At 39.2% G+C, this 16671-nt stretch overlaps 1 protein-coding gene across 1 annotated transcript in view; it reads right to left on the bottom strand.

Annotated features, from left to right (window-relative positions):
* Positions 1-16671, bottom strand: part of LOC140172694 (hyalin-like) — a 34942-nt gene that overhangs the window by 5874 nt on the left and 12397 nt on the right. Inside the window, exons 4-17 of the mRNA XM_072195825.1 lie at positions 15250-15378; positions 13507-13632; positions 12957-13091; positions 11888-12046; positions 11091-11243; positions 9825-9950; positions 8587-8829; positions 7615-7848; positions 4976-5248; positions 3983-4228; positions 2866-3132; positions 2089-2358; positions 1080-1319; positions 235-504 (exon numbers count right to left, since the gene is read on the bottom strand). Of these exons, the coding sequence (XP_072051926.1) occupies positions 235-504; positions 1080-1319; positions 2089-2358; positions 2866-3132; positions 3983-4228; positions 4976-5248; positions 7615-7848; positions 8587-8829; positions 9825-9950; positions 11091-11243; positions 11888-12046; positions 12957-13091; positions 13507-13632; positions 15250-15378 (2871 nt within the window). The remainder of the gene's footprint in view (positions 1-234; positions 505-1079; positions 1320-2088; positions 2359-2865; positions 3133-3982; positions 4229-4975; positions 5249-7614; positions 7849-8586; positions 8830-9824; positions 9951-11090; positions 11244-11887; positions 12047-12956; positions 13092-13506; positions 13633-15249; positions 15379-16671) is intronic.

The following is a 16671-nucleotide window of genomic DNA, read 5'->3' as shown; positions in this document are numbered from 1 at the left end:
TCAGCTGACGACCGACCACAACGTAAATTACGACGTACATTGTACGTTGTGTTGTTTAAGCGTTCATCAAGTAGAATATAAACTGGAGACGACACTCCTTAATTTGCATAATCACATATATCCAGATTACACGCTCTCCTCATTTGAATTTGACACAAAAGCTCAAACAAAAATCAAATACGTATTCACTCGCTGGTATAGGCCTAATCAGCACATGACATAACCCTCACTTACGTAGTTCTTCTACGATAACATTGAATGTACATTCTCTGCTATTTCCCGCATCATCCGTCGCACGAACCGTAACCAAGGTGTTCCCAACATTAAAATTACTCCCGGATGGTGGGCTGTAGACTAAATTAACACTGCCGCCACTGTCGTCACTGGTTATTGCATTTGGGTATGCAATCTGAACAGTCGTCTGCCCTACCGGCACCATGGCCGTAACGTCCGATGGGCACATCAGGGAGGGTGGTGTTGTGTCTCCAGTTGGGATGGGTACACCTGTTGGGTTGAAGAGCAAACTTTTCATGTTTTGGTTCTGACTCCAACACTACATAATTTCTTTGCAATATTGTTATTCTGTGAAAGTGTATATACGTTAGTCTAGTAGGGACTAGTAACTCCAAAATATCGTTGTGTTAACTTGGGTGTGACTATCATATTCAGTTGTGTAGATAAAGTATTTGAAGGGGCACCCTGGGCATTCCGAGATATCCAGGGTCAAAGTTGACACAGGAGTCAAAATTCACAATTGCTCCAAGTGTGTTTTCAAAGACGGATTTGATATAGCACCTAATGCAAACTATTATTATTATTATTATTATTATTATTACTAAAACCTATTACCAAAACCTATTATTTCTCCGGTTATAAGGATTCTGTAAAGACATAGATTGACCTATCAACGACTTATCGGTGTGGGTTGTTTTAGTGAAAAGGTCGAAAGTCAACATTTAGGCTCCACACGGGTCAAAACTGAAAATGTCCTCCAATTTTGCCGACAATATAGCGCATCAATTATGTTTAAATCAAACAATGAATAAAGACTAAGGATAATTTTGTTACGCTTTGATCACCTTCAGGCCATAGACACACAGCAAATGCGCACGTTTCACTTGCGCCCCCACTCTCAAACACGTAAAACACCGGAGCACAGCCGCGACCAAAGTAAGTTTCAGGCGGGACGTTCCTTACGGTCGGCTGTCCTGCAAGTGCGCTGGTTGGTTCGCTCCAAGTAAACTGCATCAAGAATGTAGAAGTGTTGTGGGTGGCAATAATGTTGTCAGGACAGTTGCCGATTGTTGGTCCACCAAAAGCTGTTTTCAGAGACAAACGTAAAACAGTTTATTTAGCCTTCTCAAAACACCTTGTTTCCTTCATAAACACAATAAAAAGATATTTGTGGATTTTATGTAAAGATAATAAACATAAATACCGCAATATAGATTCACAATGAATGCATATCACTTGTTTGATAGATACTTGGACTCAACAATGCATTGGGTGTTGATTTGTTGACGCGTCCAATGCATGAGCCCTGGGGTGCATTATACGCATCAAAATTCAGCGCCAGCGTATTATTGTACACAATCTGTCAAACAACAAGGGATCCGCTTTTATTAACATACGTGATACACTACAAAAATGTCTGCAAATTTTGCTATATTTATCCCAAACAAAATATTAAAATGTCGAAAATGTGACCAATATCAATGCCCCCACCTTTAAAAAAACCCTGCGCAATCCTACAAGACGCGAAAACATAGCGCGTAGTACGCGGATTATTCTGATTGGCTATTAGGTTCTAAGAGAGTATGACTTGATCATAATATTTCTTATAGGACTACTACCCTTTATATGTGTCTGATTTGTTCTTCACGATAGTTGGAAACTGCAGTGTTGAGTTTGGAAAAAACCTTTAGGCGCGTTGCTAGAAAAGCGCGAGAAACAAGAATGCACATTTTGCCCATGCATTGGTAGGGAGAATCTCGTTTTGAAGATGGCGGATCCGTACAAAGGTCTAGAACTGGCGAAATGTAGAGGGTTTTTTTTAGACCAGCTAGCTTATGTCCTGTTATTACGTACTTGATGCACTGACAGAAAAGACACAGCGGGCCTCGTTCCCGGCATTGTCTCGAAATACATATTCTACCACTGTTGCTGAAGGTACCAATATAGAAATACTCGTTGCTCCTCCCCAGTTTGAAGTACTAGAGGCTACCCCCGACGCATCAGTGGCTATTGGTGGGGTGAAAGTTGCCGTGGCCACGGGTTGGCCTTGGGGAACCTGTACTTGAATGTTTTCTGGACATCCTGGTCTACCTTCATGTGAGATTGTTGGTGGAGTAGTGTCACCTGAAAAACACGAACAAACAACATTAACAAATATTATTGGTTTCCGAAGTGATTCCAAAAACAAGATTTCTATTCAGCATATCGGATGAGAAGACTGAATCGTTTGATCTTCCCCAAAATTAACACATAGCCTATAATATAGTACTTGTAGGTTTGATTGACAAAAGACGTCTAATGGAGCCTCGTGAGTTCACATGTTCTTCCAGTGCTTAGACTTACCAAGAGAAAAGACGTCTGAAATCGAAATCTATTAAATTAAAAGTTTCTCATAGCTTTAATTACGTAATACACAAGCTTATTTATCTCAACGCTCAGCTGACGACCGACCACAACGTAAATTACGACGTACATTGTACGTTGTGTTGTTAAAGTGTTCATCAAGTAGAATATAAACTGGAGACGACACTCCTTAATTTGCATAACCACGTGTATCCAGATTACACGCTCTCCTCATTTGAATTTGCCACAAAAGCTCAATAATCAGCACATGACATAACCCTCACTTACGTAGTACTTCTACGATAACATTGAAAGTACACACTCTGCTATTTCCCGCATCATCCGTCGCACGAACCGTAACCAAGGTGTTCCCAACATTGAAATTACTCCCGGATGGTGGGCTGTAGACTAAATTAACATTGCCGCCACTGTCGTCACTAGTTATTGCGTTTTGGTATGTAACCTGAACAGACTGCCCTACCGGCACCATGGCCGTAACGTCCGATGGGCACATCAGGGAGGGTGGTGTTGTGTCTCCAGTCGGGATGGGTACACCTGATGGGTCAAAGAGGAAACTCTTCTTATTTTGGTTTTGACTCCAACACTACATAATTTCTTTGCAATATTATTATTCTGTGAAAATGTATATAGTCTAGTAGAGACTAGTTAACTTGAGTGTGACTATTATATTTTTGCTTTAAGTGATAGATTCAGGTGTGTAGATGAAATATTTGACGGGTGCCCCCTGGGCATTCCGAGATATCCGTCTACGACTTATCAGTGGGGTTTTTTTCAGTGAAAAGGTCGAAGGTCTACATTTGGGCTCCACACGGGTCAAAACTGAAAATTTCCTCCAATTTTGATGAAATGGTCTGAATTAATTGTTTGTCTTTATATAGAAATAAAAAAAGAAGAAGAAGAATAGTTTGCACAATGTTGGACATTTTGCTACCAAACACAGCAAAATAGGTCACAATCAATAGAACTATGGGTAATTGGAGGAAAGTGAAAGAAATGTTCTGAGTCTTGTCACTCAACCTTCGTTGAGAGGACGTTATATACTTGAGTTAAAAGGTTAAAAGGTGTTTTTCTATTTCCTTCATTTCTTACATTCAGCTATTCGTCGTCTTAGTGAATACGTCATAGCTAAGTTGTATTACTGGTTCACGCTTGGTTTGTACACCTATTAGCAACCCATTGACTTTATGTTGTGATCATTTTGATCGTGGTTCCGAACACAGATAGCGTGAACCAGTTGACCTGGCAACGATTGTGACATCATGGCGAATTCTAGGACTGCTGCTATTAGAAATAGATTATTGTATAGCCGACAATATAGCGCATCAATTAAATCAAACATCATTAAATCAAACATTGAATAAAGACTACGGATAATTTTGGTCACCTTCGGGCCATAGACACACAGCAAATGCACACATTTCACTTGCGCCCCCATTCTCAAACACGTAAAACACCGGAGCACAGCCGCGACCAAAGTAAGTTTCAGGCGGGACGTTCCTTACGGTCAGTGCTCCGTTTGCGGTATTCGCGATGGTTGGTTCGATCCAGGTAAACTGCATCAAGAATGATGAAGCGTCGTGGCTGGCAATAATGTTGTCAGGACAGTTGTCGATTGTTGGTCCACCAAAAGCTGTTTTCAGAGACAAACGTAAAACAAAGTTTATTTAGCCTTATTCAATAAGGTGTTTTTCCTCTCAAAACACCGTCGATCCTTCATAAACATAATAAAGAGATATTTGTGGATTTTATGTAAAGATAATAAACATAAATACGCCAATTATTAGTTAATATGTGCATGCGTGTTGATTTGTTGATGCGTTCAATGCACGAACCCCGCAGGGGGAGTGAATTAGACGCATCAAAATTCAGCGCAAGCGCGTTATTGTATCCAATCTCCTGAGTAACAAGGGATCCGCATTTATTACCATATTTGATACACTATTTTTATACCTAACAAAATACTAAAATGTCGGAAATTTGACTAATATCAATGCACCCACCTTAAAAGAAAAGAAGAACCTTGCGCAATCCTACAAGACGCGAAAGCATAGCGCGTAGTACGTACACGAATTTATCTGTTTGGCTATGAGGTTCTAAGACTAAGATTTCTTATAGGACCACTACCCTTTATATGTGTCTGATTTGCTCTTCACGATAGTTGGGAACTGCAGTGTTGAGTTTAGAAAAAGCCTTCTGGCGCGTTGCTAGAAAAGCGCGAGAAACAAAAATGCACATCGTTTGCCCATGCATTGACAGATTGACAGCGAGAACCTAGTTTTGAAGATGGCAGATCCGTGAAAAGGGCTAGCACTGGAAAAATGTAGAGTTGTTGGGTTTTTTTTTCAGACCAACTAGGTTATGTCCTGTTATTACGTACTTGATGCACTGACAGAAAAGACACAGCGGGCCTCGTTACCGGCACTGTCTCGAAATACATATTCTACCACCGTTGCTGAAGGTACCAATATAGAAATACTTGTTGCTCCTCCCCAGTTTGAAGTACCAGATAAGACTATCCCTGACCCATCAGTGGCTATTGGTGGGGTGAAGGTTGCCGTGGCCACGGTTTGGCCTTGGGGAACCTGTACTTGAATGTTTTCTGGACATCCGGGTCTACCTTCATGTGAAATTGTAGGTGGAGTAGTGTCACCTGAAAAACACGAGCAAACAACATGAACAAATATTATTGGTTTCCAAAGTCATTCCAAACACAAGACTTTCTATTCAGCATATCGGATGAGAGGGCTGAATCGTTTGATCTCCAGCTCCGATTGAAGAACATCTAAGGCTAGCGAAACTTGAAATGAAGGACGAAAACATTGTCATGTAAATGACTGCTTTAATTTTGCTGCGCATGACGTCTTTGGCAAAAAATTAACATAATTATTGTCAATTCAAATTCAAATTTTCCGATTCACATGCAAATAAGTTCTGTTGCGACGTTTATCCGTTTGTTTTTCCGTTACTTGTTGGCTGCTACCAACGCTTCGTGTTTGGTTCCCCGCTGCGAGTGGGTTATGACCTTGCATAAATGTTCCCGTCCAATGTTTCAAATCAAAAAATGCAAAAAAGTTAACATGTCAAAAGTTCTTTCAAATCCTCTTTGGAGAAATTTTTTCACGAACATTTAAAACTAGAACTTTTTCCGCTTTTGTAGTAAACGTTTTTCTGTAAGATCGATCGCTGATACGGTTTTAAAAATCATGTTAATCAAACATGGCAAATTACAGTAACTAGCGGGATACCCGCGCTTCGCGCGGGTCCCCGCTAGATGAGTAAATGGGAGCGTTCACTATAACAGGAAGAATTACTGAACAGGTAGAATCATCGAAAAGATACATTTTGATTTTCCGTTTCCATGTTATTTATTTATTTTTCTAAATCTGTTATTTGTTACTTTTCCCTTTTAGCTTCTTTTTTTATTTGCTGCTTGTGATTTCCCGTTTCCATGTTTTTTATTTAATTCTGTTATCATTATTATAGCTTCTTTTTTTTTCTCTTACATTTCCTGATTAGTTTCTTTCCTTCTTTGTTTCGTTCCCGTTTCATTTAGTTAATTTAACCCGTTGGCCTAATTACTTGTACCTCTTTTGTCATTTTAATTTCATTTTTCTTTATAGTAGGTCTACCGCTTCATTTTGTTTATACAACACACGTATTTTCCCGTATACGTCCTCTCATAGCGTGTATGCGGACGTGTTCATCTTTATCATAATCCCGTGACCCGTCCATGTACCTTTTTGTCCTTTAATTTTTATTTATTTTTCCTTCTTTCTGTATTATCATGTCCACTGGTCTCTGGCAACTGATTTTCATAACAAAAACCCCGTTTTTACCCATATTTTCACTGTTTTTGCAGTCAATTCTTGACCGATTTCAACCAAATAAAGTCGAGGCGATTTCCCGTATATTCCTCGATCTCCCGTATGAATTTGGCGACATTTGGATCGAAACTGACGGAGCCTTTTACATAAACCACATAGATACATACATACATACATACAACATTCCCCTATTTATAGTAAGATACCAGTGGCGTAGCAAGTTGGGCCGGTGCCTCACCGCCCCGCGCATCATGACCGTCGATTCATATAAGGCCATCGCGACGTTGAGACGGAAGGCGTCGGTGAAAAAAAGTTGGGTGAACATTACACTATTTTTAGCCTGCTTATGCAGAGTGAAAGAAAAAAGGTAAAACTTGTAAAAATCAAAATTTTCAAATCACAAATCACCGAAAAAAAACATTTGTATTACAAAAAGTTGGAGGACATCTTCCATTCACCCGTGTGTGGTAAATTTACTACGTAATAATCACACACTCAAGGGTATAGGCCAACTGCGCGTATCCACCCTTTCGAAAGCCGTATCTTGCTAAACAAATGTATTTAGGCTAAAATATCACAATTAATATTGATTTGAATGTGTTATCTTCATATTTCATGCCAAAGAAATTGAAAAACTTAAAAAAAACCAACTCTGGTACCGATGTAATTTCACTGCTTTGTAGTGAACCAAGGCCCGATAAATGTCATTGACAATACAATCATGTATCACGTAAGCAGCGCTGACATGTAGAGAAAGCTGTGGATGGCGGGGTGCTACCATTCATACTACAGTTCATTCATAAAAATATCAAACTCATTCGATAGTATCGAGGTATATTGGAGCCAAATTTGGACACCATCCGGGTATTTTCCCTTGATGTATCATGCCATATTCATAAATATTGGTCGGACACCACTATTACACATATTTGGTAAACAGGCAATGGTGCTCCAATTGTATTGGCTGTGGTCGGCAAGATGTAAATTGGGTCAAAAGTGATGATGCCACAGCTCATTAGAGTTTGTCACTCGGTCTATGGCAACTTGTTGTAATGGTTTCAACAATTCACAACTTCCGTCGGCCACAAATATTTCCCAAAATCCTGGCTACGCCACAATATTACTAAGCTACGTTTGTCGTAAGAGCAAAACGTAGGCAAGACGTCGGACTATATCATATACCAGCTCTTACTTGTTACGGTGACGTTGAACGTGCATACAGCGGTATTGCCACTTTGATCAAAGGCGGTTGCAGTAACTAAAGTATCGCCCACTCTAAAAGCGCTTCCTGACGGAGGGTTTACGGTGACAGTTACAAAACCACTGTTATCAGTAGCCACCGTATCGTATGTAACAGGAGTTGGTTGGCCTGCCACAGAGGTGACCTCGATGTGTGCAGGACAAGTTATCATCGGTGGTTCCGTGTCTGCAAAGGGCATTAAAAAAGGTAACACAGTAACATAATAATATTGTTATCGTCATGACATTCATTATTATATAAGCCAACTGTTTCCTGAGTGCAGCAGATGTGGCAACGGTTTAAATGTCAGTACAAAAATTATTCACAACGTCTAATTTAGTGCTATAGCGATACCGCTTTCCCGGTAGGTACTAATGGCTTTTTCTATCGTACCCTGAACAGGCTGTTGCACTCTGCTTTCAATTTTTATTCATATGAAAAACGGTAACACTATGCAAAATGTTAATTATTATGCTTGATATAATGTATTACATCACCAGGGTGTGATAAAAAGAGTCATCAAGACCTAAATGGACACGCCTATGACAGCACTATAACAAATTTTGGATTTATAAAGCGCCTTTCTCCAGATCTTAGAGGACTCAAAGCGCTGTAATTTCGCTGCAATGGTGAATCATCACAATCAGATCGCATCAACTAGGTTGCTGCCGAACGGCGCACACCTATCCGCATTTAGATTGTAACATCCACCAATTATCTGTGCAGCTCCCCAAATTCCATTGGGTGAAGGTAGTTTTTGATAACCAAACAACTAATCACCGATTTTTGCGAGAGCGAGCATGCAATCGGGATAAACCAAGTGCACATGAGTTCTTGGGCCGCGCCGGAGCTTGAACCCGGGACCTCAGTGGTGCAAGGCAACTCGCTCCCCCTAGAAATACAGTAGCAGATACACCGACATACCAGTAAGAGTAACGTTAAAAGTACACGTTGCAGTATTTCCACTTGGATCGGAAGCCGTGGCCGTGACCGTAGTTGTCCCCAAATTAAAGAGTGACCCTGATGGTTGGCTGTAGCTTATTCTTGGCGTTGCACCACTATTGTCTATGGCTGTGGCTAGTGGAAAGTTCAATGTTATATTGGTTTGTCCCATAGGAAGTAGAGCTGTGATGTCATCAGGACATCTAATTACAGGTGGTGTGTTGTCTGTTAAAAATTATTATTATTATTATTATTAACGAATACTTATTTGGCGCTCTACAGAGATAATAATACACATAATAAACAAATCCCTAAACTTTAGGGAATAAATGGGTTTTCAGATGGCGTTTGAGGATTTGGACGGACGCCGTCTCTCTGATGCCAACAGGGAGCTGGTTCCAAAGATATGGGCCAACCACGTGAAATGCTTTGTCACAAGCCGTACGCCTCGAGCGTGGAACAACAAGCCTGGTAACATCAGAGGAAGAACGGAGTCGACGCCTAGAGTCATCATTGCCATCTGAAACATTGTACAAAACAAGATCATTGGTAAGATAGCTAGGAGCTAGATCATGAAGACATTTATAGATATATAACAGTATCTTGTACTTAATTCTGTCCTTAACCGGAAGCCAATGAAGAGTACACAAAAGCTCTGACGAACTTTGGTCCCGTCCACAAGCAAATACCAACCGCGAAAATAAAGTCTCAAGTTGTGATTTGTCATGATGAAGAAAATACTGGGTAGACACCGGATGCCAACTCTTTTGTACTGATACGCAGTGAATGTTATTAAAATATCAGGCTTATAAAGCTATGATCACTTTTTCGGGCTTTCAAATGTTTACACTTTTTACTGCATTTTATTGAAAACATTACCATTTAACAAAATAGCCTTGGCATAAAACCGATAATCGACCATAGTTCCAGATTCTGTGGGATGACGATGAGTCTAGTCATTTACAAAATAAAGTCAGTGGCCGGCCTAGACGTCCTTTGCATGTTATGAAAAACAGTTGAGTGTTGTTGAGTGTTGTTAATATAAAGTCGGAATATTTAAAAAAGAAAGCCCAGTTTTAGACGCAGCAGGAAACCTGAGTACAAATACACATTATAAAGCCACTAGTCTGGGGTCAGAACCGCACCCCCCAAGATTATCACACAAGAGTTTAAAACACAACAACCGCTCGCCACTAGATAACAAATGAAATGTTCCTTACCGCCTGTATCTGGTATTTCGCACGTAGGACCCGTGAATGTCGGTGGACACTGACAAACAAAATATGAATTGAATGATGTACATTGACCATTGTTCTGACATGGGCTACTGCCACACGGGTTCAAAACTGAAAGAAATGACAATACGTTATAAGATTTGAAGACAATCCAGACGTCACTCACGACGTCACTCACATCGCGTCAGATTCATCCTCATGTAAATAAAATTATGGCCTCCGTAAGGTACCACGGGGAAATTCGCATGATAATACATTAAAACAGGTGATAGGTATAAATGGTTATGAAATAGATCTAGAGACCTGTACCTCTGTCACCTTAGAACTGTATACCATTAAAATATCACGAAGTAGTTCACATGTAGCTTTAATTAATTAAATACATACATTTTGTGCCTTTTCTATATAGCAGTCAAGTTAGCTCAATCGATAAGGCGTTCGACTATGGTGCGAGAGGTTGCGGGTTCGAGCCCTGGCGGTGCCTATTACGCTCTCGTGGAAAAATTGAGTTAGCTTCCCTTGGACAAGGAACTTACTGCTAATAGTCTCGTTATAACCCGTACGAAACTCGGGGAGCTGATCCTGGTTGCGGTGGCTATTTGTGGAATGTCTAAGGTGTGCGCTCTTGAAGCAGCAAAGTCCCTGAATAGTTGTTAAATGGTTTATGGAATGATGTGGGGCCTTAGTGGTCAGCGACAACCTGTAAAGTGTGCTGAGGCTTGTGGATCAACGTCTAGGCGTTGTGCCTGTGCATATCGCACTATAAATCACTGCGCTTTTTTTAAAAATAGGTTTGTATTTGTTTTCCTCAAAATGTCACACTAATGAGGTAAAACAAAGAAAATCGCTATTTCATTCCAGCACCTATAATTATTGTCAGTGTGTATCAGCTCGCCGCTCGGAGCTCACGTAGCTTCACTCTGGGACGTATTATATAAGACGTATAAAGACGAAAAATGATAGGCTATACGCACAATTTGTACGTCAACGATTCACGTACCACGAGATATTTTAGACATCACAAATAATTTTTAGGTCTAGTTCAGTGAACATGGTGAGTAAAACCCGGGGATAACGCTCAAGTTTTTCTGTAATTAAAGAACTTAGTCTTTAGTCTTTTACAAGGTATTTTAGTACACAATCGTTCAAAAAGTACAAATTCAAGAAAAATTGAGGGCGTCGCTGGGAACAAATCACACATTATTGCTTTAATTAAATGTTTTATTGAAATATGAGTTATAAATGATTCACCTGAACGTTCACAGAATTCTCCTACAAACCCAACTTGACAAATACAGAATGCGCTGTATGCTTGAGAAAAACTTAAGTACGCATTCTGACACAGCCCTCCATTCTGACACACTCTGGCTTCAATCGTGCAGATATCTAGGATCGGATTTGCACCTGGAAAAGAGATATTATGTATTGTGTTACGCTAATATTAAAGGGGTGACTCTATAATTGGTTTAGGATATATTTCTTCAAGCTTACGGACAATGACAAATCGTCACCTTCATCAGTATGTTTTGATTATAGTTTTATAAATACGTATTTATAAATACGCACGTAACCACCTCCGCGCTGCCATTACAGCTTGTAGACAGTAAATCTCGAAGTGACCTTCTACATAGCGGGTGGTCTTATTCTACATGTACATTTGAATGCAAAGGCGGTAAACATCGCGAGTCTGTGCAGCAAAATTGTCTATTTTGTTCAACTTTGTAATTATTGTAAACGTTTCTGTCGATAAATATTTTTTCCATCGGCAAATACTTTCAAAATGTTGTTTTTGATAACATAATTATTACAAATTCGAAATCCCCACGTGTAATAATTTAGCTATTCAATTAATACTTAAATTATCTAAAGATTCCTATCCTTTTCAATGACATGAGGATTTGGTCACGTTACTTTGCTGGTCTTGGTATGTCGTGTCCATGGGTGACGACTGACGTGCGTATTTATAAATACGTATTTATAAATATAGTCGAAGGTAGCTGTTCATGATCAGATTTTTGCTACCTATTATAGTGGTTGGGTATTCTTACCTGTAGTGGTCATACAATTCACACCTGTGAATCCAGTCGAGCAGACGCAGACGTATTGATTCACAAAGGACATTGAACTTGAGCCATCATACTGAGTGTAGCATAGACCTCCATTCAAACATGGTGCCGATAGACACGAATTGATACCAGGATTTGTGGCTGAAATTGAAAAGAGATTTGTGGATATTAGTGGTGTAAACATTGAGGTTATATAAACATGGATAGGTGTATATATTACGCAACGCATTGTTCCTTTGAAGCAGATTTGATTTGCCGACAGGCTATTCATAAAAGTGGAACCATTGTTTCTAACAAAAGAATGTCGCCAATAAATTGGTAACTGACTCAACAGCATATTAAGGCTTTACGCAGCAGACGAGTATCTATAAGTGACCACAATAAAGTCATGTGTAAGAGCACCACTTGAGAAAGTTATTACACAGCCCAAGATGTATTTGAGTTTCCTCACTTTGGTCGCACGCACACAAACCTAATTCCAAGACGGCACCCAAAGTGGTTTGTGCGGCTGTTTACGCTGTAAACTAACGATACAGCTCAATACGTCCACTGTATGAATACAACCCCCTGATATCAAAGTTCCTTAATTGTATAACTATATATAGGTGTAGATCGCACGAGTTCATGAATATTGACTGGTATCATTGTCCAATATGTCAGCACTCAAATCGGACACAATACATGAATGACAAATTCAGTCCGTTGGACGTAACTATGAGGGTAACAGGGAAGCTTGAGACCTGAAAGCACTTCCCGCATAATGTTAGTTTATAGAAGTGTCCATATAGAGAGTCCATATTTATCTCCCGGATGAGTTTTCCCACCCCCGCCTATTAATTAAAAAGTCAGGCAACGTCACTGGAGGATACCAAAATAAACTTATTGCAAGAACATCTATAGACAGGCTATCATGTGTACTTCTTTTTGCTTCTATATTCATGATCTTGCCATCTCATCTTCTTATCTTTAGAAAGATAATTATCTCAAATATACCGTATCTCAAACTGATTATTTCAGTAAATGTATTATTCTTAAGTCGATGTCAACTTACAGATAGGTGTGTCACAGAATGTACCTCCATACCCAGTCGGACAGGCACAAATGAAGTTACCATTCGCTGAGTTGATACACGTGCCTCCATTATTACATGGGAAATTGTTGCAAGGATTGCTGACAACCGTCGTTGCTGAAAAGAAAGAAAGATTACAATGGATAAAATATCCATGTTAATTGATTGTTTTGGCTGTATTTACACTCTAATTGCTAAATGAAGTGCGATTGACTTTTGACCAATGAAATAGAGCTGCTTTAAAAGCTAATTGGTCGAAACATTATCGCTCGTCGCTCCCCAAGATATCACACAAGAGTTTAAAACACAACATTCCTCGCCACTAGATAACGAATGAAACGTTCCTTACCGCCTGTATCTGGTATTTGGCACGTAGGACCCGTGAATGTCGGTGGACACTGAGATAATAAAGCTTGGCCACTTTTGCCCACATCATTGTGTGAAACTGGATGACTGAGTAAATAGATCACAGGCTCAAAAGACAACTTTATTTTCGCAAAACGCATTTTATATGTGGTTTGCAACTACTTACGCTGCCCACAGTCAAATCCTGTAAATCCTATCTGGCAATTACAGTTGTAAGTATAGCAGGTGCTAGCCGTCGGTATACATTGGCCACCATTCTGACAAGGCGATCGAAGACAAGGACTTGGTATAGCTGAAACAATAATAACGTTATTGGCTTTTACAATGCAATCATGTGTTTTGTGTTTTTAGTACACCTTTTGTATAGGGTGTCCCTGAAAGAACTGTATCGTCGGGAACTGAATTGTTTGGACACTTTAACGCATAAACCAAACATAACACCGATGTGGTTGAGTAACATATCAGCTATCACATACTTGTTAAATGTTGACAATTGAATACACGAATACAAAAGCCACCCAAGTCCATGGGAAGTGATTTTGAGAGAAAAACCTGTGTATCATTTTAATTCCTTAAGTTAGATTTACCTGGTCAATATGGTAAGTTTTACGTGCAAATGAGTGTATTAAACTGTATAAAGTATGACGATTAGCATTTCAGGGACTTTGTAGGGTTCATTTTAAATTTTGGACTTGGGTGGTTTTTTGAATCATATACAAAGACAACAACGTTGGAATGAGATTTCCACTAGTAAGATAATACAAAATAAAGCACACAGGTATGTATAATGTTGATAAACATTCTGCCATGTAATATAAACCACACACGTTCCTTTATTAAACCCTTTTTTTTTTTTCAAAAGTCACTCTCCAGCAATGAATGTGTTACAAGTGGACTTTTATCACATGCTCAATAGACACAAAGGATGAATTTGAGTTGTTCTTTCATACATATAACAGGCCTATGTATAGCAACACTTTCCCGTGCTTAACTCAATTTGGCCAACGTATGGACTTGGGTGGCTTTTGTATTCATATATTCAATTGACCGCTCAGTTTTTGAAATCAAAGAATTTTACGTAAGTACCTAATTTTCAGTCCGTTACAGATCATTGATTGATATTAGGGAACAAACCAAAAGATCGATGACGTCCTATAAACGAAATTAGTTTCGTTTAGGGGGGGGGGTAAAAATACTCGATTACGTTTGTACAAAAACATCGGTCTGAAGAATGTGTCATTATTGTTATTATGTCAAAATTTTCAACATTTCATTATTACGTTTCTGGCAGGGAAGGAGGGGGTCGGCTGAGAAACGAAACTAGTTACGTTTATAGGACGTCATCGATCTTTTGGTTTGTTCCCTTAGAATCCGTGGAAAGGATTGAAAATTAGGGAGTTTTGTCAATTTCTTATGTTTCAAGAACGATGTGGTCAATTGTCAAAATTCAAAAGGTATGTGATAGTTGATTTCTACTTCAACCACACCAGTTGTTTAGTTATATTTATTTGTGGCGTTAGAATACCCAACAAACAATTAAGTTTCTTACGATACGGTTCTTTCAGGGACACCCTGTTGTATTGAAACCAAAACATTTTGCTATTTCAAATTCTCACATTTTGATTGTTTACTTTATATAAATCGTTAACCATTGAACCATTACCATACCTCTAGGATCATTTAGAATCTAAATTACGTCACAAGGTATTGCCTGTTTACGATCAACTGAACTTTATAATAGAGTCAGGCAATCCGCAACATTTGCGAGTCTTCACTGGCACTCGAGATTGTAAGATGTGTGTGTTGTGCCAGAATCTCAATAACTTCAAACTCACTCGCTCCACTGTCACACACACAAATAAATAAATACGGAAACGAACGAAGGAACGAACAAACATTGCAAACTCACGATTTTCACATCTGTATCCCGTGAAGCATCCTTGACATTGGCATTCAAAGGCCGTACAATACTCGGGAAGGTTGTTACACAAGGCACCATTTAAGCATGGATTTGGACCACTGGTACAAGGATTGTATGCTGAAAATAACGATATTGCAATAATATTATTTAGGGGGCCATAATATGAAAATAATACTTCCGGAATGCCTTGCACGAGCTAATAATTAATTGGTCTTACATTACACTGAGTATCTACCTAGCACCAGTAAATAATATACTCTTCTATTACCCGGGATGGATTTCAGTTGACAATGCTGACTACTTGATTACACCGAGTACCTACACAGACATTAATGTACTCTTATATTACCCGGAATGCCTCTCACTAAACAATGCTGATTCTTATAATACACCGAGTACCTAGCACCAGACATTAATGTACTCTTACATTACCCGGAATGCATTTCACTAAACAATGCTGAATACTTGATACACCTAGCACCAGACATTAATGTACTCTTACATTACCCAAAATGCCTTTCACTAAACAATGCTGACTCTTGGATTACACTGAGTACCTTGCACCAGACAATAATGTATTCTAACATTACCCAAAATGCCATTCACTAAACAATGCTGACTACTTGATTACACTGAGGACCTAGCACCAGACATTAATGTACTCTTACATTAAACAGAGATGATTTTCATTTTGGACTTTACTAAGTCCAGATATATTTTAAACTTGAAATTAAATTCACTTTGTGTAACAAGTATGATTTTGAATGTCCAATTTATTATCCATTCCAAAAGGAGCACCCCCCCTTCCAAGGCTATATGATTAGGATTTGGACTAAGGTTAGGAATTGATATAGGATTAGGGTTTGCCTGTTAAGGGTATGTTAGGGTTAAGGTTGGGATTAGGGTTAGGTTAGGGTTAGGATTAGGATTAGGGTTAGGATTAGGGTTAGGATTAGAATTACGGTTAGTGTTATCGCCCATGTTTAGGGTTTAGGGTTATAGGGTACCGTATGTAGGAGGGTCTGCAATTACCTTGGATAAAATACAGTTGTTTGTGTGGGTGTGTGTACATACATGTATGGCTATGTGAATATAGGCCTGTGATTCATATGAAGAATGTGCATGGTCTTTTTATAGTACAAGGACAAATTGGCCAATGCCAGAGGCTATATGCATACCAATGTGTGTACATCTACAAATGAGAAATTTTTGGTGGTTTGCTTTTCATTGCAAATTGCAGTCATTTGAAATTATCGCAGTTTTTTAATTGCAACTTCCTACACACAAAATGGCGTTTAATTTACTCGCAACATTACGCGTCTGGTAAAGCCGTGAAATTGTGCCTATTTAGAGGATATCTCATCATTTGTATAATGTACATCATCACTATACTTGTCCATGTTATCAAAG

Source organism: Amphiura filiformis, chromosome 16 (assembly GCF_039555335.1).
Source record: "Amphiura filiformis chromosome 16, Afil_fr2py, whole genome shotgun sequence".
Taxonomy (NCBI): Eukaryota; Metazoa; Echinodermata; class Ophiuroidea; order Amphilepidida; family Amphiuridae; genus Amphiura; species Amphiura filiformis.
This window is presented reverse-complemented; position numbering and strand designations above follow the sequence as displayed.